Source organism: Schistocerca piceifrons, chromosome 4 (assembly GCF_021461385.2).
Source record: "Schistocerca piceifrons isolate TAMUIC-IGC-003096 chromosome 4, iqSchPice1.1, whole genome shotgun sequence".
NCBI lineage: Eukaryota > Metazoa > Arthropoda > Insecta > Orthoptera > Acrididae > Schistocerca > Schistocerca piceifrons.
Genome location: NC_060141.1, coordinates 739,877,413 through 739,901,725, shown reverse-complemented (window position 1 = coordinate 739,901,725; position 24,313 = coordinate 739,877,413). Strand labels below are relative to the sequence as shown.

The 24,313-nt window shown below is 43.9% G+C and overlaps 1 protein-coding gene across 1 annotated transcript in view; it reads right to left on the bottom strand.

The window, feature by feature from the left end:
* Nucleotides 1-1,010: 1,010 nt before the first annotated feature.
* LOC124794848 (RNA-binding protein Raly-like) overlaps nt 1,011-24,313 on the bottom strand; it is a 1,009,671-nt gene continuing 986,368 nt past the window's right edge. Inside the window, exon 10 of the mRNA XM_047258513.1 lies at nt 1,011-3,604. Within this exon, the coding sequence (XP_047114469.1) occupies nt 3,521-3,604 (84 nt within the window). The 3' untranslated portion in view covers nt 1,011-3,520. The remainder of the gene's footprint in view (nt 3,605-24,313) is intronic.

The following is a 24,313-nucleotide window of genomic DNA, read 5'->3' as shown; positions in this document are numbered from 1 at the left end:
AGTCTAGAAATTGAACAAGATCGGGACTAGAGTACAACCCTATCTTACTCTCTTCATGTCCTTCGATCCTGGTTTCTGTAAAAGTTGTACAAAACCTTTCGCTGCCTGTATTTTACACACATCACTTTCAGAATGTCCGCCCCCGGTAGCTGAGTGGTCAGCGCGACAGACTGTCACTCCAAAGGGCCCGGGTTCGATTCCCGGCTGGGTCGGAGATTTTCTCCGCTCAGGGACTGGGTGTTGTATTGTCCTAATCATCATCATTTCATCCCCATCGACACGCAAGTCGCCGAAGTGGCGTCAGATCGAAAGACTTGCACCAGGCGAGCAGTCTACCCGACGGGAGGCCCTCGTCACACGACATTTCATTTCATTACTTTCAGAATTTCAAAGTGTCTGTAACTCAATAAGAGCTAAAAATGTAAGTTGGCCTTCCTTCATTATCTGTTCTAAGAAAAGTCATGGTGACATTATTGCCTCGCGTGTCGCTATTTTTCTCCGGAACCAAGACTGATCTTGCCCTACGTCGGCTGGTACTAGTAACGTAGTGTAGCTACCGGTCTACAAGCTGTAAAGTTATCAGTGTGTCTGCTTCACTGTAGTTTATCCCCTTAGCGACCTTACCTTTCATGAGATGCAAGAGGGTTCTTGCATGGAATATTTACTCTTTATAGGATAAGTTTTTCTAAACACTATTTTTATTATATAATACACAATTTTTTCCATGTGTGAGTGGATTCGTTTTCAAATCAGTTCGTTAATAGACCACTTGTCAAGTTTGGTCCCTTTACTGCCCAAACCGACCACTTCTCAGGTAGGCACACTGACCAAAATACGATTGAAGGTTGCTAAAATTACAAATGAACATAAGTAACTGCAGTGGATCGTACATTTCGTGTGTAATGACATATCTGTAGTAATTGTATATCTATTCTGTGTAACCATGTAACTGTGGTGCAGTAAGGTGCATAAAAAGTCAGTACAAGTTTCTAAACGAAATGCTTTATTTTTATACATCAGCTCTCTATTACAAATGCAGCTACATAGAAATAGAAACACACATGGGAACACTACACGAAGCGAATCAGATTCGTAAATTTTCTTTCTTCTTTCGGAAAGTAAAATACTGTTTTCTACGTTTGTTCACTTAAAACCACGTACTTTCACAGATCTGGAGTTTTTCTTGTTGCTCATAATTAAAATGTCTCATTTAACCACAACGTAAGACGTAGCGATAAAATTCTTCATAGTTCCTAACTTAATGAATATACGAACTGGGAAAATTCTCACAAAATTTATTTACAACGATCTTAAACTATAATTTTCTACAATAATCTCTGCATCATTTTCTGATATGGCTTCGACCCGTCTGTGTGGCATCATGTCTTTGATGTTCAGCTTAAACGATAAGTAAAATAACGTTCAACAAGTTATGAAATTTTTACATAGGTCCCATATTTCTCTAGAAAAATAACATTTTCTTGCCGTGATTGCATGGGGTCCGATTTAGAGTCGAATGATTTAGGAAGATTTAAAAGAAGCAAGGCGCTTGCCTTGTTTTGTTGTGGTTCCAGACAACGGAAGGGCATGTAAAGACTGAAAATAGCTGTGCAGGATTATTTCTTTCGTCCTAAAATAGCGTCGCAAACATATGTACCTTGTTACTCAGCGAAAACGTTTTCAGAACGTGACTTCCATCAATTTGTAAAAGTTTTCCATTTCAGCAACTCACAAATACATTGTGTTCAGATTTTACTGGGTTTTTGTTATGTATAATTCACTGACTAAAGAATCTGGAAACAGAATCGCCTTTACGGTCACCCTTACCGAATTGAACAAGTTACATCTGACCATAAAAATATTAGACCAGTTTTACAGTTGATATGAAACTACCACTCTTTTTTTTTTTTTTTACTGTGAGTCATTCTCTTACAGTATGAGTATAAACTGCAATGTTCTCAGTATCATATACTTAGCACATGTTCTCTTCTTCGGTTTTCTAGAGTAACCAATCGAAAACACATGTCCCTCACCAAAGCACAAAAAAATACCGTTAGATATTTCATATCTGTGATTTCTTAGTACATAATCTCAGTTTGTGGTGCTTTCAACCTTGCTGGATTCACTCATCTAGTAATTCTAGCTAAGTTCTCCTTTCTACCCACATGTTAGACACTTTTAACACAATATTTAAATGAAGCATGTGCTTGAACTAGTCACACAATAATGTGACGTCAGACTCTGTGAACAAATTCATCCTTTCATGATAGAAGCAAACACGACGTTGCTGTCTGCCTAAAGAACTTGTGTCCTATCCTGAGGTATTCTTTCCATTTCTTTCCAAGCAAGTTAATGAAGCCCCAAGTCAAAGCGGCTACACTCGCCCCCTGTCAACTTCTATTGAGTCTCCTGTTTCAACACCATTGTTCTGAGGGGAGTTTTGTATTTTAGACAGCAGCTATTTCAACATTTAAAAGCAGTTTACTCAGTGTACTGTTAAACGTTGTCGCACGTTTTACCAGAATTCCATTTTAGATTGTCCACATCTTTCTGATCACACGAACGTACATCATTCGATCTGTAATTCAGACGGAAGTAAAACCGTTAACGTGTAAACAATGTAGGGACTTTCAAACCTCAAGTGTTTCCATATATTACCGCAAAAAACACTCATCACTTATCATAATACTTACACCTCGATTTTGTTCTTGGACTGGTTTATTAAAATCCTAACTCTCTTTTTGTTAATCGAAATCTCTGGCAGCCGACTGGATAAGCGGGTGGTCACTAAGTTTCAGTAAAGTCATAGATGTCTGATTCTGACACACCACCATGTTTGATACACATGCTGTATTAATGATGTACGAAGCATTGGTATCCAGTCACGAAGGACATGGTGTACACTTACTTCCGCTGACTGTGCAACAAATACATACGAGACAGGTTATGATTTTTTTTTCTTTTTTAAAGTCATATTCTTTGAGATTACATAACACTAGAATATTTCAGTACCACGTTGTTTTTGAAACAGAAAAATGGAAAATTTAACACACAGTGTCTCTCTGTCAGAACACTTTTCTACTTTGACGAATCCAAAACAAGATAAATGCACCTCTCGAACGTTCCGGACACATTATTGACTAGGGACATTTTTCGTAAGTCCCATCTCCGCACAAGCAAGAAGAAACGTAGCAAAATACACTCGGACAGCGCAACAGGAGCGTTCGGGTGGAAGAAAGAATCACGCCCGAAACTTCTCGAATTGCTTGTAAAGGTTATGAGTTCCTTCGGAAGATTCGGCGTGGAAAAGTAACGGGGCTTTGGGGGAGAACGAGTACTGCTCTCGGTTACGACTCGTGTTAACGTGAAGAGGGGCGTGTGGGTGGCGGGGTGAGGCAGGCGGGGCAGAGGCCGTCCCGCCCCTTGCTTCCAGCGGCCTCCAGGCAGGTCGTTCCAGCGACTTCCGGGCCGCCTACGCTGGAGGACCCAGGCGCTGGCCGGAGAGCGGAGGCGCGTCCCATCATGAGTCCACGGCGCCGATCTCGCCGTTGGTCAGCGCCTTCAGCACCAGCTGCGCCGGGCCGTGCGTCGCCGGAGTCTGCTCCTGCACAGGCGAGGAAAAACGTGACGTCAGCCGGTGGCTACGAGCGATGAGCACAGTGCCAGGCTGCAGAGTTAACATAAAACTATCGAGCTGCACAGAGTCGCTTACAACTTTACTTTAGAAATACATTTTACACTCGCCTGACTTTACACAGCCAGATGAATTTAACGTGTGGCCGTCGGCTACTCAGTTTCTTTAGACGCTTGCGTCTGGCAAGTGAAACACGTAAAGGAAAGTTGTATGCAACTAGCGGCTGCTGCACAATGTTACTCTCAACGGTCACAGTTCTCCCTGCAGGCAATGCGAGTGCTCGTTATGAAACTTTGAGTTGAAATAATAAGCTCAACACTGTGCTTAGTACTGAATACTGAAGAGATTTAATTACAGTCATGATTACGTTGCACACGTATGTTGATATTTCCTACTGACTCGCCGGCCGGGACGGCCGAGCGGTTCTAGGCACTACAGTCTGGAACCGCACGACCGCTACGAATGCAGGTTCGAATCCTGCCTCTGGCATGGATGCGTATGATGTCCTTAGGTTAGTCAGGTTAAAGTAGTTCTAAGTTCTAGGGGACTGATGACCTCAGAAGTTAAATCCCATAGTGCTCAGAGCCATATGCACCGTTTGAACCTACTGACGCGCACCAGCTCGCCACAGGTATCCCGGCTGGATGAGTAGCCTGGCATAACGGTAATTTTCTTTATATGCCTCTGTTTAGAATTGTGATCAAAACTGGAGAGAACAACCCTACGTGACTGAGTATAGTCACTTTCGTGTAACTTAAAAGGTTTACCGTCACTTGGCTTTGATTACCTGAAGGAATCATGACTTACATCGCTCTGGTTTCCCGAGGATTTGTGGAGTATGGCTTCTCTAACTTCGGGTGCGACGACTAGCCGAAATTCTCTGCACGGCCATTTTGGTTGTGTCCACAGCTCGAGAAGCTACCGGGGATGCTTTTGAGCTCACGAGACGACCGAATGTACAGATCTCTCCGACACAAATGCAGATTCGTTCGTCTTGTTAGGAAAAAGGCGTCCGCTGTGACTTCTCGAGCTACGGACACAACCAAATTTCGGTTGGTCATCGCTCCCGAAGTTAGAGAAGCAAAATTCACAAATCCTCGGGAAACCAAAGCGATGTAGATGATTCGTTTAGGAAATCAAAGCCAAATGACGATAAAGCTTTTAATTTATGAAAAAGTGTTGCTCTCTGAATTTTTGATCACAGCTCTACCCAGAGGCCCATAAACAAAATTATCGTTACACTAGGGTACTAGCCGGCCGCGGTGGCGGAATGGTTCTAGGCACTTCAGTCTGGAACCGCGTGACTGCTACGGTCGCAGGTTCGAATCCTGCCTCGGGCATGGATGTATGTGATGTCCTTAGGTTAGTTAGGTTTAAGTAGTTCTAGGGGACTGATGACCTCAGGTGTTAAGTCCCATAGTGCTCAGAGCCATTTGAACCGCCAGGGTACTCATCCAGCAGGGTTCCCTGTGCAGAGTTACTGCGGGTCAGTAGGAAGTACAAGGTGCATCAGCAAAGATCGGTGAATGCTCTCAGGAAATAATGGAACAAGTTATACAAACGAAACACCTTTACTGTCCTTCAAGGTTATCATCATTAGCTACAAGTTACGTCAAGCATCGATTGTAAAGCTGTTGGGAACAGCCAGTTAAGGCGTCTTGTGGAATGACTAGAAGCACCGTGGTCACACGTTGTCGGATATCCGCATCTCTGCAGGAGATTAGACCTGGTGCTACCAGTACGATACGGTGACCGGGCGAGTCAGTGGCAAGGTGTTCAACATGTCTCCCGTTTCTCTCGGGTAAAAATTCATGATGGATCAAGTCCTCGCTTTCGAAAAAGGCGATCAACATCAATCTTGGATTTAGTAAGAGCCGACATGTTTTGACAGGCGAGGAAACGATGCTCACCATGGTATTGACGGCCGCTTGGCTTTCGCATCGTGTTGGTAGCACCAGACCTCATCTCCTGTAATGAAGCTGATATACAACAACGGTTGACCACGGTGCTTAAATAATTCAACAAGATATTTTTGCTGACAGTTCCCAACAGCCTTCTCCGTCCGCAGCTCGTGGTAGTGCGGTAACGTTCTCGCTTCCTGCGCCCGGGTTCCCGGGTTCGATTCCCGGCGGGGTCAGGGATTTTCTCTGCCTCGTGATGACTGGGTGTTATCTGCCGTCGTTAGGTTAGTTAGGTTTAAGTAGTTCTAGGGGACTGATGACCATAGATGTTAAGTCCCATAGTGCTCAGAGCCATTTGAACCATTTTGAACCAACAACCTTACAATCGATGTCAGACGTAGCTTGTAGCTAATGGTGATTTCTTTGAAGGCCAGCAAAGGTATTTTGTTTGCAAACGTTGTTTTCGTTATTTTCTGAAACCATACACCGAACTTTTCAGACGTACCTTGTATATAGACACATGATTACTTCGAGAAACCAAAGTCAATTGAAGGAAGTCTGTTACAATGGTCATGACAGCAAACGGTTTAAGCAGGCAACTCTAGGAAAGTTCTCAGGGGGTAGAATGTTATCGATTCGATACTCAGTTGCAGTTTGGAGTGATGTCGCATGGCAAGGAGAGCAGCTGCCTCACCCAGGCTGCCCGCCCCCTGTAGAGTTCGGCGCGATCTACACCCACTTACCAGATGCCCGACTGCACATTCAGTACGACAAGAGCTACGTTTTCTGTGTAACCTATCCCACATTTCCCTTCACATTTCTTACATGTTAACTCTATATATTAACTCCAGCTTGATACATGATACGTCCTGCTTCACAGTTCATTTACGTTACTGGCCATGAAAATTGCTGCACCACGAACATGACGTGATACAGACGCAAAATTTAACCGACATGAAGAAGATGCTGTGATATGCAAATGATTAGCTTTTCAGAGAATTCACACAAGGTTGGCGCCGGTGGCGACGCCTAAGACGTGCTGACATGGGGTAAGTTTCCAAACGATTTCTCATACACGAACAGCAGTTGACCGGCGTTGCCTGGTGAAACGTTGTTGTGATGCCTCGTCTAAGGAGGAAATATGCGTACCATCACATTTCCGACTTTCAGATTGTAGCCTATCTAGATTGCGGTTTATTGTATCGCGACATTGCCGCTCGCGTTCGCCGAGATCCATTGCCTGTCACCAGAATATGGAATCGATGGGTTCATGAGGGTAATATGGAACGCCGTGCTGGATCTCAACGGCCTCGTATCACTAGCAGTCGAGATGACAGGCATCTTATCCGCATGGCTGTAACGGATCGTGCAGCCACGTCTAGATACCTGAGTCAACAAACGGGGACGTTTGCAAGACAACAACCATCTGCACGAACAGTTCGAAGACGTTTGCAGCAGCATGGACTATCAGCTCGGAGACCACGGCTGCGGTTACCCTTGACGCTGCATCACAGACAGGAACGCCTGCGATGGTGTACTCAACGACGAACCTGGGTGCTCGAATGGCAAAACGTTACTTTTTCGGATGAATCCAGGTTTTGTTCACAGCATCATGATGGTCGCATCCTTGTTTGGCGACATCGCGGTGAACGCACATTGGTAGGGTGTATCACCCGGGCCGATGGTATGGGGTGCCATTGGTTACACGTCTCGGTCACCTCTTGTTCGCCTTGACGGCACTTTGAACAGTGGACGTTACATTTCAGATGTGTTACGACCTATTCGATCGCTGAGAAACCCTACATTTCAGCAGGATAATGCACGGCCGCATGTTGCAGGTCCTGTACGGGGTTTTCTGGACACAGAAAATGTTCGACTGCTGCCCTGGCCAGCACATTCTCCAGATCTCTCACCAATTGAAAACGTCTGGTCAATGGTGGCCCAGCAACTGGCTCGTCACAATACGCCAGTCACTACTCTTGATGAACTGTGGTATCGTGTTAAACCTGCATGGGCAGCTGTACCTGTACACGCCATCCAAGCTCTGTTTGACTCAATGACCAGGGGTGTCAAGGCCGTTATTAAGGCAAGAGATGGTTGTTCTGGGTACTGATTTCTCAGGATCTATGCACCCAAATTGCGTGCAAATGTAATCACATGTCATTTCTAGTATAATATATTTGTCTAATGAATACCCGTTTATCATCTGCATTTCTTCTTGCTGTAGCAATTTTAATGGCCAGTAGTGTAGGAAGTTGGCGACAGCTCGTGCCAGCCTGCCGGTGTAGTGGTAACTCGTATCGGCCTGATGGTGCAATCGGATGGCCATCTCCTGTGTTTCCACGCAGTTCCGCCATTCGTCACAACATGGCAGTGGCGGCGTTTTGGCAATTGCGGGGAACTCTAACTCAGCATTTCACGAATTATTTATAAATTGTATTCACAAACCTTCCTCGTGGATCGATCTATTAGTGAAATCTTACCAAAATCCACACAGTAGCCAAAACACACAGACACAATCCGCAGAGGGTCTTCAATATACATGCTCTACGCTCAAATTAATACAAGAGCTAACATCAAAACAAAAATATTTCGATAAGGGACATATGATGTTAGAAGTCTACTTGTAATGTTATGGAATCCTTTGTTATTGCTGCTGAGTGTGAACATGTACTGTTATTGAAAAAGAAGAAGGCCTTATCGCTGGAATTGCTGTCGCTGATGGAACCACTGCGGCCATGCCGGGAATCTTCGAACGGTCACAACAGTCAATGTACTGCGTGCATACAGGCCAGTGGCACCGCATTCGAACAGGTCCTGTGACCTCAGCAAGGGCGGGCAAGCTGGCTCTGCCTGCAGGGGGACTGTTTTCAAGAACTGAGGCCCTTTGATTGATACTGCTATAATTATCACGCCAAACTACCTTCTGTTTAAATGGTCCCAAGCATCAGTAATAGCTGTCGTGGACCTTACGTACCTTAACCAAACATTTTGTTTTGATTTTCTCTCCCTCCTCTAGTAACATGGATGGATAGCTTTAGAGCACCTTACATCAGGTGATGCGGAGGGAATTACTTTAGGAAGCGACACACTTACAGTAGATGATGAGAGTTTTGCCATTTGAGCAGAAAAATAACTAATGATGGAGTGTACGGAGTGTAGCCATGGACGATAAACAGTTCACACTAGAAGAGAGCAGAAGCTTTTGATATGTTGCCCCACAGAAGAATGCTGAATATTAGATATATGGATCGCGTAACTAATATTGAGGTACTGGACAGAACTGGGGAGAAAAGAAATTTGTCTAACAACATGACTGAAAGAAGGAACCGGTTGATATTACAATGAATACATGAGCAGGTCAGTAGCACTTACGTTATAGTAGTTGTTCAGAGATGGAAAGGTTTGCACAGTATAGAGCAGCATGGAGAGCTTCATCAAACCAGTATTCGGAGCGAAAACCACAACACTACACATACATACAACTCATCATTCCAATGACCAACGACAGGACTGAACCACGTAGAATTGTAGTACTTGGCTTAAAGCTGCAGATCTGCTTCTTTCTAGCATTCCGCTATCAAACTGAACTTACTTAATTCGAATCATTGACTGAGGATGTTACGCATGTAGGTAGGGGAAAGACCGTTGTACCAGTTGGCTGCACAGTAATTCCTGTGCTTCCTTCTACTTCGTGCATATCAGTTTCCTATGATTCAGGTTGTCCACATCAGCTTCATCCTGGTCACAGTTTTCAGAAAGTAGTTATAGGATTCAATATTTAGCAATATGGCAGGAACCATCATTCGAAGCCAACGTGTCTAGTTAATACGGGCTCTAAAATGCATACCTTAAGAATTATGAGCACTTCCTCATCTCCGATACTACGAAACATATCTCTTATACTGCAAGTACTTTGCTTTCAGTATTTTAGGAGGAGGTGGTATGGATAAATATAAGAAAAAAAAATGTCCTGTAAACACGGGCTATGAAGTGCATACGTTAACAGCGATGTGCACTTGTTCGCCTTCACTGCTGCAAAACACATGTCTCCCACTGCACAAGTACACAGAACTTTCGAGGCAAACATTTTAGAGCTCACTTTCACTAGAAAGTTTTTTTTTGTTTTTTTGGTCCTTGGGCCTTACAAGAAACCCAAAACATGGAAACCAAAGATTGTTTCACAGTAGCGAACACAAAGAGGTGCTAACAGCTTTTAGCGTATGAATTTTACAGTCTACGTTTACTAGTTTTCTTTGCATCGAAAGATTGTTCCTGTTATGTCCTTAACACTGACCACTCCTCCTGGGACGCATTGTATAAACGTGCAGGGTAACAAAAAAAATGGCTCTGAGCACTATGGGACTCAACTGCTGAGGTCATTAGTCCCCTAGAACTTAGAACTAGTTAAACCTAACTAACCTAAGGACATCACAAACATCCATGCCCGAGGCAGGATTCGAACCTGCGACCGTGGCGGTCTTACGGTTCCAGGCTGCAGCGCCTTTAACCGCACGGCCACTTCGGCCGGCGCAGGGTAACATTCGTGACCCAGTCTCATACGAATCATAGACCTCATATGACTTTACTTGGCTTCATATTGTCGAACTGCGATCTAGGAAAGATGTCCAGTTATATGGCCTCTAGGTTTCTGCCCTTAGTTTCTGAAATGCATGCTATTCTTCGCAGTTCCAGTCATGGTAAGCAATTTCCTTCATCGTAGATTTGAAATCAATATGAAATATTGGTGGTAGACGCCACAGTTCTCCATTAGCGCTATTCTTTCCTATTAGGTAGACTATTTCGTTAAGGAAAATTCCATCATGTCCTTTTATCTGCAGCAAATGGAATTACCTGTCATCCGTTGACATTGTGATGGTCTTAAACCTACCAAAATACGCTTAACGAATTTTGAATTTTATGATTTAAGCAGAATGTTTTCGAAGCACATAAGCGTCAATATGAGGTTAAAAATTTGTATTCCTTAACAAACGGCTTCCTTTACGGCCAATATCTACACTGTATAAACAGACATTTCAGGTGGAAGTGCAATTATGTGGCTGAAGAGTGCATATCCACTCCCTCTTCCGTTTTAGAGCCATATCGTGCTAAGCAGGGATGGCTAGAGAACAAATGTAAGGATGTAGAGGCGCATATCACTAGGGGTAGAATAGATACTGCCTACAGGAAAATTAAAGAGACCTTTGGAGAAAAGAGAACCACTTGAATGAATATCAAGAGCTCAGATGGAAACCCAGTTCTAAGCAAAGCAGGGAAAGCAGAAAGGTGGAAGGAGTATATAGAGGGTCTATACAAGGGCTATGTTCTTGAGGAAAATATAGTAGAAATGGAAGAGAATGTAGATGAAAATGAAATAAGGAGATATGATCCTGCGTGAAGAGTTTGATAAAACACTAAAAGACCTAAGTCGAAACAAGGCCCCGGGAGTAGACAACATTCCATTAGAACTACTGACAGCCTTGGGAGAGCCAGGCCTAACAAAACTCTACCATCTAGTGACCAAGATGTATGAGACAAGCGAAATAATTCCAATCCCAAAGAAAGCAGTTGTTGACAGATGTGAAAATTACCGAACTATCAGTTTAATAAGCCATGGCTGGAAAATACTAACATGAATTCTTTACAGATGAATGGAAAAACTAGTAGTAGCCGAACTAGGGGAAGATCAGTTTGGATTCCGTAAAAATATTGGAACACGTGAGGCAATACTGACCATACGACTTATCTTAGAAGCTAGATTAAGGAAAGGTAAACCTACGTCTCTAGCATTTGTAAACTTAGAGAAAGCTTTTGACAATATTGACTGGAATATTCTCTTTCAAATTCTGAAGGTGGCAGGGGTAAAATAAGGGGAACGAAAGCCTATTTACAATTTGTACAGAAACCAGATGGCAGTTATAAGAGTCGAGGGGCATGAAAGGGAAGCAGTGGTTGCGAAGTGAGACAGTGTTGTAGCCAATCCCCGATGTTATTCAATCTGTATATTGAGCAATCAGTAAAGGAAACAAAAGAAAAATTCGTAGTAGGAATTAAAATCCATGGAGAAGAAATGAAAAGTTTGAGATTCGCCGATTACATTGTAATTCTGTCAGAGACAACAAAGCACCTGGAAGAGCAGCTGAACGGAATGGACAGTGTCTTGAAAGGAGGCTATAAGATGAACATCAGCAAAAGCAAAACGAGGGTAATGGAATGTAGTCAAATTAAATCGGGTGATGCTGCGGGAATTAGATTAGGAAATGAGACGCTTAAAGGAGTTTTGCTATTTGGGGAGCAAAATAATAACTGATGATGGTCGAAGTAGACAGGAAATTAAATGTAGACTGGCTATGGGAAGGAAAGCGTTTCTGAAGGAGATAAATTTGCTAACATCGAGTATAGATTTAAGTTTCAGGAAGTCGTTTCTGAAAGTATTTGTATGGAGTGTGGCCTTGTATAGAAGTGAAACGTGGACGATAAATAGTTGAGACAAGAAGATAATAGAAGTTTTCGAAACGTGATGCTACAGAAGAATGCTGAAGGTTAGATGGGTAGATCACATAACTAATGAGGAGGTATTGAATAGAATTGGAGAGAAGAGAAATTTGTGGCATAACTTGACTGGAAGAAGGGATCGGTCGATAGAACATTTTCTGAGGCATCAAGGGATCACCAATTTAGTATTGGATGGCAGCGTGGAGGGTAAAAATCGTAGAGGGAGACTAAGAGATGAATACACTAAACAGATTCAGAAGGATGTAGGTTGCAGTAGGTACTGGGAGATCAAGAAGCTTGCACAGGACTGAGTAGTATGGAGAGCTGCATCATTTCTTAAATCATGAGGCCGTATTGAAGTTGATGTCAAGTGGATACTGAAAGGAAGGTAAATTCACGTCCTGTAGTCTCCAGAATTCAGTCAGAGACTTCATCGAGTAACTGTCTGATATCGATAAACGACTGAAGAGGAATGCGTCTGAAGACATCTGTTTCCTATCTTTAGTATCATTTCGGAAGCTGCCACTAACAGTGCATTGGTGAGAGTTTATTTTATGTGTCCAAATGCAAGTGTGCCATCTCATTGAGAAACTGAGCTAAGCAACATATTATGTCTAAAGGCTTCTCACCTGACGGCATTTGCTTGCATACCAACATGTAACGGCCCAGAACGATAGGTGCTTTTATTCCCTGGACATGGTATAGTTGTTGGGCTACGAGTGAAGCGTGACACTTGACATAATCATCTTTCATTAATCTGTCTGTTAAAATCTGTTGCTTGTTATAGCTGGCTAAGAACGTCTGACCCTCCACTCAACATCGCATTGCACGGCCCGATGCACTCAGAAGACTGATGAGTATGAGGCAGATGTGAAGACTACTGATACGACTAGAAGAGTATGGGCTAATACACCTACAGTCAGCAACCGCGCGACTGCTACGGTCGCAGGTTCCAATCCTGCCTCGGGCATGGATGTGTGTGATGTCTTAGGTTAGTTAGGTTTAAGTAGTTCTATGTTCTAGGGGACTTAATGACCTCAGCTGTTGAGTCCCATGGTGCTCAGAGCCATTTGACCCATTTGAACACCCATAGTCAGCAGTGTTTATCTTAAGACTTAACACTGATGTAATTTGAGTCATCAATATGATGGGGCCAGCCAGGAATACAAATCTCTTCATCTCACAGTAGCACGTGCCGCCTAGGTCCTCCATGATTTGTTGGATGTATTCCATTTCCTTTCTTGCCCTGCAGTTATTACCGTCTGTAGCTATCTGGCACCATGGAAGTTTCTCTCATGTCTTAAGAGATGTCCGATCATTCTGTCCGTTATTTTCAGTATTTTCCAAATATCTTTCCCTCACCGATTTTCTGGAGAACCTCCTCGTTCCTTACCTTATCAGTCCTCCTAATTTTAAACATTCTGCTACAGCACTTCATCTCAAAGTCTTCGAGTCTCTTGTGTTCCGGTTCTGCCACAGTCCAAGACTAGTACCATAATGTACTTTTCTTTATTACAGAATTTGGCCAATTATAGGTCGCTTAGAACCTAAGACAAAGGTACAGTCTTTTTTTTATCTCCCCAGAACTTTTTCATGCGTTGGCTAATGGCCTGCCTCTGCCACTTGACATCAGCCTTCTAGGTTGTGAACTTCGTTGTTCTACAGGAAATTTTATAGTATTGATCAGCAGTCTAAAACTTCCCTTCTCCACGGGTTTTTTCTGCGACGTTAAGTTTTCTCAAGCCCTTTCTTGTATCGTGTAGCCATCCCTTGGCGTTTTTTAATTTCGAAAAAGGTGATAAATTTTGTTCGTTAGCCTATTGTCATTTATTCTGTACATATGACCGTAAAATTTTAATCATCTGTTTCCTATTGTGTGTGTGTGATTGTTTCTACGTTTCTATGTAGATCTTGATTTCTTCTCTTCGTCCAGTTGTCTTTATTCTTTTGTTTCTTTCAACCAAGACGTGATGATAATGTAATATATTCACTCCTTGTGCTGCATTCACTTTGGACCCTCTTGTTTATGGTCGCACTAGGCCAAGGCTATTGAATGTATCCGTAATCGTGTTGCTGTAATTAAGTTATTTTTACAAGGCACTGTGCCTGTAATATTATTGGAAGGACACACTGTATTTTTAACTCAAAGATAAATGGTTTATTTGACAGAGCCGGACTGACGCCAATGTATGCTCATTTAATTTTCAGTAATTTTGGGTAGTGTGCAGGTTCTAAATCATTACTTGAATTATGATAACAGTTTACTCCTTAAAAGTTATACTTTTGATTGAATTATTTTGTTAGTGACGATGGAGCGGCGTAATATTTTTTACAAAATCGGGAGTTAATCTAGAGCCACAGTTACGATTTTCATTGTGGTTCACATTTTTTTCCAGGGAATTTTTAATTAGGACCCGGTATTGTGGGAGCTCACCGGAACCAAATTAAAGAAACTAAACATACGATTATGCCGAATTGTAGCGCTCGGGATTCTATGCTGTCAAACTGCGCTCAAACACAGGCCTGCTCCTTTTTAGAAGGGAACTGTCACAAACATCACTGAATTTCAGCTCTACTTCTTTTCTGAACTTGAACTGTCACATGGTATTGGTGGCATCCTACGGTATAGATGTGCTTTGTATAAAGTGATAGCGTGTACTCCAGGGATTGTCGAACTGGATAAAGAGCCTTCTAAGGACGTAACGTGGATTGAGGGTACATCAAACAAAAATAAGGGACAGCAGAAATGTGATGCTCAGCCCTTGTGAGGCAAACTGAAGAGCTACTTGGTTGAGATGTAACTGCTCCGGTCTCGTAAACTGATATACGGTCGGGAGAGCGGTGTGTTGACCGCATGGCCCTCCATATCCGCATCCAGTGACGCCTGTAGGCTGAGGATGACACGGCGGCCGGTCAGTGCCATTGGGCCTTCATGGCGGAGAGTAGAAATGTGATGAGTAACAAATTTTACATTAAAACTGGAGACCCTGCAGTGGACGGACTGAACTAATTGTTCTCCCGTGTAGGCAATATAACACATAAAGAACGAAGTAAGGCGAACATATGACGCATACTTTACACAGGTAAGGAGACAATATCCCTCGCAATAAGAACTCTACTAAATTGGACGTCACATCGGAAGGCTTCTTTCCTGCATAGAGAGAGAAAGAGAGAGAGAGAGAGAGAGAGACCGATAGTGAGGGAGAGAAAGAGAGATGGCTACAACGTAGCGTGGGCGGGATGAAGTTCGCTTACACGTGGTGGCAGAGAGATGGGGGAGTAGGGGGAGGGAGGAGGTAAACACCTTCCATGATGGCATGCCTCACGGTGTATTGATACAAGCAACAATGAACAAGAATCAGTTTCCGCCCTGCAACGGAGTGTGCACTGATTTCAAATGTCCTGGCAGATTAACACTATGTGCCGGACCGGGTCTCGAACGCGGGACCACAATTGCAAGTGCTCCACAGACTGAGCTATGAGAGCACGAATCACCTACTTTTGCACGCAGTTTTAATCTGCCAGTAAGTTTCAACAATTAACTGTACATGGAACGTGGGTCTCGGTGCTGCGAAAAGTCGAAGACGGGTATTCATGCCATTCATTAGGGAATATAAGTTACCTGAGTGATTGAGAACGTCTGAGTATCTGCTGACGAAGACGAGTTAAGTCGTTAAATAGAATGTGTCAAGACAGCTGGGTAACGCATAACAAAACCGTACATTTGTATGGCTCACGTCTGAATTACGATTTGAAGCCAGGAGTTTCGCGTACGCCCATAAAGAAACCTTTAGAGACACACTAATACAGTTCTCATACTGCTTGTTGTGTCTCGTGGAATACGTCGTTCATCACACACATCGGTCTTCAACATAATCTGTGCTACTTCGTAATCATACTCGCGATAACTGATCAATCGTTTAGCTGATTAACAAATCTACGCACAGCGTAAGCCATTAATTCGATATAGATGCGCGGGTACAATCTATATTCAGCGTTTTGCTAACAACCTAGTACTTGACGCTCTTCGTGTGCGGTAAAATGGAGAATTTATCGAATGATAAAATTAATGTTCATTTAATTTCTCGATAAAAGTAGAGTTACTATTGAAAACAGGGACAAGTACATGATGCGATCTGTTGACCACAAAGTAAATAAAAATTGCCGATGTGCAGTGGTGAAAGGTGCTTGAAATCTTCATAGATATACAGGTACGCTATAGGGAACGAGGGGCAATGTTCAACATGACCACGGACTATGAGGGAACAGTGAAAATAATAGACCAAGAGGAAAATGATCGAATTAAGAGGAGGGTATAGCAGAGACGTAGTCTCACATCTCCCGTTGATCTCCGCATATCGAAGACGCAATGAAGGAAGTAAAACGAAGTTTTATGAGTGGGACTGAAATTCATTGTCAAAGGATATCAACGACAGGATTCGTTGATGGCATTGCTCCCCTCAGTGAAAGCGATAAATACAGGGGGTGGGGGGAGGGATGCGATTTGGATTGCCTATCTTATAATGGATGAAACATTTTCGAGGCCAACTTTAATTTGTCCTTTTGGTAAGTAAAAGACTTGCTGAATAGAATGAGGACTACATACCGCAGAACTGAGAGTCAACCAAAGAAAGTTTAGAACTGTGGAGAACATAATGAGTCACATTAGATACAATGTTGTCATTAAACTCGGGGACCATACAACACAGGGAATTCTACTTTCTTGGACGCAAAATGACATATGGCGAGTGAAGCAAGGAGGAAATAGGAAGCAGAGCAGTACGGACCAAAAGAAATCTATATCGACCTTAGGATTAAGCATTAGGAATCAAAACTGAAAATGACTAGCATTGTACCGAACTGAATTATGGACTGTGAGAAAAAAAGGGAAAAAGGAATGAATCGATGCGTTTTATATGAAGTGTTATGTTGAAAATTAAAGGATTGTTTAGTCAGGAGGTCCCCTGGAGAACTGGCGAAGAAAGGTATATATGGAAAGTTAAGGGAAGGAACAGACTGTTGGGACATAGGAGTAAGGTTCCATGCCACTAAAGATAGCTGTTGTGGGGAGACATTGCAGCGGTAACGTGTTGCAATTTTCGCTAATATTAATATACACGGACCTCTGTACTTCCTTCTGTTAAACCTGATGTTAACGTGCAGCTCGAATATCAATAGGTGTAATTTACGAAATGAATCAGTGCACATAAAGCCTCTTAAGTGTTTACACAATAAATTCAACTGCAAATTATGTAAAAGAGCACTGGACAAGGTTTATGGAAATTGACTCTGGCCTCAGAAGCGCACGGACTTGCGAAGGTAAGAAATCCGGGTGGCATCTCATGTGCTGTAATACGAAGGAACACATTGGCTGGACGTAAGGTATGTTCAAGAAGACAGTATGGGATTGGTGCTGCTTCGCGATGCTAAAAATCCTAGATGAAGCCAAAGGGATCAGCTACACGACTATGAGAAAACGCAGCAGCTTTGCATCTGCTCAGTTAACAATTTGTTTCAATTTAAACGCGCACCATCTATCTAGTGTAATCCTCTAGACGTCTCAGTAACGCTGTTATACAAACCACCTTTAAACATATCTCCACAATGTCTCAGAAACGAGCTTATATTTAAGCACGTGGTGGGCATCCGAGGAAGATCAGTACACACAGCTAATAACCTAATCATGCACTGAGCTTAGGATATGCAGTGGTCTAGAAGTTCCCAGTTTCTACCTTAGAACGAATAGACGAATTCTTGGCACTCCAGGTCTTTCAGAAAATTTGCAATTCCACCATGTGGATACCGGAATTTAATATCTGCTCAAAGGTTACAGGTCACCCGATCCGCGATACCGGTCGATGTTCCACAGCTCGTGTCAGGAACGAAATTGGAACCAAGTCTGTACCTAATAAAATGCTATGCTTAAAGATCAGCCGAGTCACCGCTATTGAAATACCGTACAAAACATATATTTAAGCAGTCTGGAAACGTATCATACGTACTCGTCTTCAATAGCCATGGCCAGAGCCCACGGAAACATCTACGTAAGCCACTTACATACAGAGAGTCCTGGGCAACATGAACGTCATCAATAGACACGTTAGCTAGAAGGAAATCATTCGGCCAACTAACAGAGGATGAAAAAATAATACACTCCGCAAGTAACAAAAGCCGATAGCTCTGTGGTTGGATATACACTTAGGTGACAAGTCATATGATAGCAAGACGCACACATATACAGATGACGGTAGTATCACAAGGCACAAAAGGGCAATGCGTTAGCATAGCTGTCGTTTGTACTCCGGTGATTCATATTAAAAGATTCCTGACGTGGTTATGGCCGCACAATGGGAATTAAAGACTTCGAACGCGGAATGGTAGTTGGAGCAAAGGGCGTGGGACATTAAGTTTTGAATACTGAAATTCAGAGGTTCGCAATGTCAAGAGCTCGCCGAGAATAGCAGATTCACGGTATTATCTCCTACCACGGACAACGCAGCTTCCGACGGTTTTTACTTAACGACCGAGAGCAGAGTTGTCAGTGTTAACATACAAGCAACACTGCGTGAAATAACAGCAGAAATCAGTGTGGAATTTACGAAACGGTATCCACTAAGAAAGTGAGACAAAACTTGTCGTTAATCGGCTGTGGCAGCAGAAGTGCTTTTGCCAACAGCAGGACATCGCCTGCAGCGCCTCTCCGACACTCGTGACCATATCTGTTAGAAGCTAGACAACTGTAAAACCGTGGCCTGATCAGATGAGTCCCGATTTTAGTTGGTAAGAGCTGACATTAGAGTTCGAGTGTGGCACAGACCCCACGAATCCATGACCCACGTTGCCAAACAAGGCACTGTGCAAGCTGATGATGGCTCCATAATACACTCCTGGAAATTGAAATAAGAACACCGTGAATTCATTGTCCCAGGAAGGGGAAACTTTATTGACACATTCCTGGGGTCAGATACATCACATGATCACACTGACAGAACCACAGGCACATAGACACAGGCAACAGAGCATGCACAATGTCGGCACTAGTACAGTGTATATCCACCTTTCGCAGCAATGCAGGCTGCTATTCTCCCATGGAGACGATCGTAGAGATGCTGGATGTAGTCCTGTGGAACGGCTTGCCATGCCATTTCCACCTGGCGCCTCAGTTGGACCAGCGTTCGTGCTGGACGTGCAGACCGCGTGAGACGACGCTTCATCCAGTGCCAAACATGCTCAATGGGGGACAGATCCGGAGATCTTGCTGGCCAGGGTAGTTGACGTACACCTTCTAGAGCACGTTGGGTGGCACGGGATACATGCGGACGTGCATTGTCCTGTTGGAACAGCAAGTTCCCTTGCCGGTCTAGGAATGGTAGAACGATGGGTTCGATGACGGTTTGGATGTACCGTGCACTATTCAGTGTCCCCTCGACGATCACCAGTGGTGTACGGCCAGTGTAGGAGATCGCTCCCCACACCATGATGCCGGGTGTTGGCCCTGTGTGCCTCGGTCGTATGCAGTCCTGATTGTGGCGCTCACCTGCACGGCGCCAAACACGCATACGACCATCATTGGCACCAAGGCAGAAGCGACTCTCATCGCTGAAGACGACACGTCTCCATTCGTCCCTCCATTCACGCCTGTCGCGACACCACTGGAGGCGGGCTGCACGATGTTGGGGCGTGAGCGGAAGACGGCCTAACGGTGTGCGGGACCGTAGCCCAGCTTCATGGAGACGGTTGCGAATGGTCCTCGCCGATACCCCAGGAGCAACAGTGTCCCTAATTTGCTGGGAAGTGGCGGTGCGGTCCCCTACGGCACTGCGTAGGATCCTACGGTCTTGGCATGCATCCGTGCGTCGCTGCGGTCCGGTCCCAGGTCGACGGGCACGTGCACCTTCCGCCGACCACTGGCAACAACATCGATGTACTGTGGAGACCTCACGCCCCACGTGTTGAGCAATTCGGTGGTGCGTCCACCCGGCCTCCCGCATGCCCACTATACGCCCTCGCTCAAAGTCCGTCAACTGCACATACGGTTCACGTCCACGCTGTCGCGGCATGCTACCAGTGTTAAAGACTGCGATGGAGCTCCGTATGCCACGGCAAACTGGCTGACACTGACGGCGGCGGTGCACAAATGCTGCGCAGCTAGCGCCATTCGACGGCCAACACCGCGGTTCCTGGTGTGTCCGCTGTGCCGTGCGTGTGATCATTGCTTGTACAGCCCTCTCGCAGTGTCCGGAGCAAGTATGGTGGGTCTGACACACCGGTGTCAATGTGTTCTTTTTTCCATTTCCAGGAGTGTAGTACGGGCTGTGTTTACATTGAATGGATTAGGTCCAGTGGTTCAACTGAGCCGATCATTGACCAGAAATGTTTATGTTCGGTTGCTTGGAGACCCTTTTCAGCCATTCATGCATTCATGTTCGTAAACATCGATGAATTTTTTATTGCTGTCAAAGCGACGTGTCACCGGGCCACAATTGTTCGCGATTGATTTGAAGAACACTGATTAATCTCTGAAAGTTAAATTTTTCAAACTAATGTTTCAAGTTTAATTTGTGCTTTTAATTCACATTATATTATCTTGTTGTGGGTGAGTGATACTCCTCATTATTATAAGCCTTAAAAGCGTGGCCACATGACAGAAACAATAATTATAGCTATTACTGTGGTGTCACCGCCAGACACCACACTTGCTAGGTGGTAGCCTTTAAATCGGCCGCGGTCCGGTAGTATACGTCGGACCCGCGTGTCGCCACTATCAGTGATTGCAGACCGAGCGCCGCCACACGGCAGGTCTAGGGAGACTTCCTAGCACTCGCCCCAGTTGTAGAGCCGACTTTGCTAGCGATGGTTCACTGACATATTACGCTCTCATTTGCCGAGACGATAGTTAGCATAGACTTCAGCTACGTCATTTGCTACGAGCTAGCAAGGCGCCATTACCAGTTACTATTGATGCTGTAAAACATGTACCGTCAAGAGTGATGTTCACCTATTATGGATTAAAGTTAAGTATTCCGGCAGCTACGTACTTTCTTTGCTACTATAATTTCCCTGACCTGTTCCAGACCTCACGCTAGCCTGCGTGAGCTTAAACGCTTGCCTTTCGGCTTCCTCATAGTGGCTTGGCTGTCTTGCCAAGCCACAACAATTACTGTAATATAATTTTAGTTTGGGTAGTACCTCCGTATATGACTGGTAAGTGCTTATTTGCTCCTGGGCAGCAGGTCAGGTGAAGTGTGGACGCGTGGACAGAAGACGGTTTGTAATGCAGTTACAAGCATGCAGAAAACATCAGGTCGTAAAGTTTGTGACGTGTTTGTGGGAAGATCGTTAGATGCAGAGAAAAAACAACCAACATATTGATGTGTGTGCATCCTTACACCCTTAAACCCACTACTCTCACAGTTTACACTGTTATACGTTATGAACTTCGCTACAGTTCTGAAAATGTAAAGGAGGGAAGAAAATTCGTTACTTTCTGTAGAGAGTAAATTCAAATCGGAAGAAATCGACTCTGCAACGGACAAGGTGGCGTTGTTGGAATTACAGTGCTGAAGAACTAAAACTGCCAGCACCATAATGTCGACGAACTTCCTAATGCAAAATGGCTTAGTAAAAACAGATTTTCTTCAAACGGTTCAAGTGGCTTTGAGCACTATGGGACTTAACTTCTGAGGTCATCAGTCCCCTAGAACTTAGAACTACTTAAACCTAACTAACCTAAGGACATCACACAAATCCATGACCGAGGCAGGATTCGAATCTGCGACCGTAGCGGTCGCGTGGGTCCAGACTGTAGCGCCTAGAACCGCTCGGGCACCCCGGCCGGCAGATTTTCTTCATTACGGTCCCATTTCACTTCTGTTCAACTTACATGAGACTGAGTAAAAATAGTATCCCATGAAATTAAGAACTTTCAACATCGCAGCGCGTCAACATTCGTTGGTTAATATATTAAAAAACTAGAAACCCGCCTCGATTGCGAAAAAAGCACCTACTGTTAACCTAGGTTTCGGCGTAGGTAACTACACCTTCTTCAGAACCATATAACCCATAAGTGCCTAAGAAGGCCTTTGTCAATGATTAAAAGAACACCATAGCTATACTATACATTTATAAACGAAAAAACGGAAAACACAAACAGTACATATGTACAAATTCTAAACCGTTACTTAACTTAATGGTGTAACCTCCACCTCACACCGGCCTATGTTCGATGGGCCATGACCCGCCATAAACTGCAGCTACAAATGGTCCATTAAGTAACGGTATGGACTTTGTACATCTCTACTGTTTGTGTTTTGCTTTTTTTCGTTTATAAATGTATAGCTATGGTGTTCTTTTAATCATTGACAAAGGTCTTCTTAGGCACTTGTAGGTTTTATTGTTCTGAAGAAGGTGTAGTTATTTACCCCGAAACCTAGGTGCTTTTTTCGCAATCGAGGCGGGTTTCTAGTTTTTTCATATATCCCATGAAACATTTTGCTTTCTTGAGATGGGAATGCTAACAGAGAAGCTAACGGAAGTGTTATGCCACGTGACTGTTTCCCAGTAATGTTCCGTACCAAGACGGTTGCCGAACCCCGGATCGAATCCGCCCAGCGTATTAACGGGAGGGGGGATTGTTGTGCCGGTCAGCCTGGATGTGATTTTTACGCGGTTTCCCACATGTCACTAGGTGAATACTGGCCTGTTCCCCACATCTCGCCCCAGTTATACGACTCGTATACAATTCCGTTAGCTTCTCTGTTAGCATTTCCATCTCAAGAAAGCAAAATGTTTCATGGGATACTATTTTTACTCAGTCTCATGTATGTTGAACAGCAGTGAAATTGGACCGTAATGAAGAAAATCTGCCGGCCGGGGTGGTCGAGCGGTTCTAGGCGCTACAGTCTGGATCCGCGCAACCGGTACGATCGCAGATTCGAATCCTGCCTCGGGCATGGATGTGTGTGATGTCCTTAGGTTAGTTAGGTTTAAATAGTTCTAAGTTCTAGGGGACTGATAACCTCAGAAGTTAAGGCCCATAGTGCTCAGAGCCATTTGAATCATTTTTATTTCATGATTTACACTAGACGCAGACAGCTGGGGTACAATGATTCTGTCCCAGGGGCTACGGGGTGGCGGCAGGAAGGGCATTGTGCTACCCCTTCACGTTTACATTGCCACATCCGATTGTAAAAATGCCGATCCTGCGAAAACTGCGGGAACAAGACACAACCGACAGAGAAGTGGCAGACCAAGTCGGTTGTCGAAGCGAAGAGATGTAAGATTGCTCGGTGAGCAAATCGAAGAGATGGTCAATTCTATCAGCTCAGCGCCCAATCGTAGATGGGGGAAGAGAAACAATGACGACTCTTCCGTTGGAGTTGCTCTGCTTACACCACAGTCGCGGGTATTTATAACTGATTTATCGTAGTAAATATCACTGTTTGTTAAGGAGTTTCATAATTGCTTAAAATGCTCCCATTTTGTGTTGCCTATCTTAAGGCGCATCGAATACTTTCCGGCGACATTTCTTTTGCCCCATACCTCCCATTCTCATAGTCAAAGACATATACAGACAGTACCGCGCTCTTAGACATTTGAAGGTAAATTTTGTTTCATGAGGCAAAATGAAAAATTAGACTGTCTTATTTGTTCGTTGTTACTCGTCAGCTGGTGATACTTTGCGAATTCTGAGCAGTTCGAACTATTAAGTGCATACAGTTGATTTTAAGCTTGCACAGAGGTTTCAGCCTGGTTTTATTCATGTACTACGTCAAATATTTTGACCAACTATCTTACAGAAGCAGAGTCCTTCATTATTGGTCAAATGTGCTATTCGCTTTTGTCGTAAGTTGCCGTCAAAATGTTCACAGCTTCTGACGCGGTAAAAGATCAGGTGGTTACTTCCAGCAGAGCTTTTGAGTGACAAACTACGAGTATTTTAAGCTTGATCGTCAAGTCTTATTCTCTGTTTTTCATGTTCAGCTTCCAAAGTTGTAGAGAAAAATACTCTTTACGAAGCATTTAACCAAACATCTCCTTAACTCCAGATCAATTTTGCTGCTAAATAAGCGTTTCATCTTCTGGAAAGTTTTCTGGGTCAGATAAAGTGTACAACAGGGAAGTAACAGAAACGGTAATGGAACAAAGAACTCCCTAAGCCTTGCTAAGAATACGGGAAGCAAATTAGGTCCGACACATTCTGCGTAGAAAAGGAATTCTAATAACAGCGATCGAAGCTGCAGTGGAAGGACAGAAAATAGTAGATAGGAGATGAATGAAAATG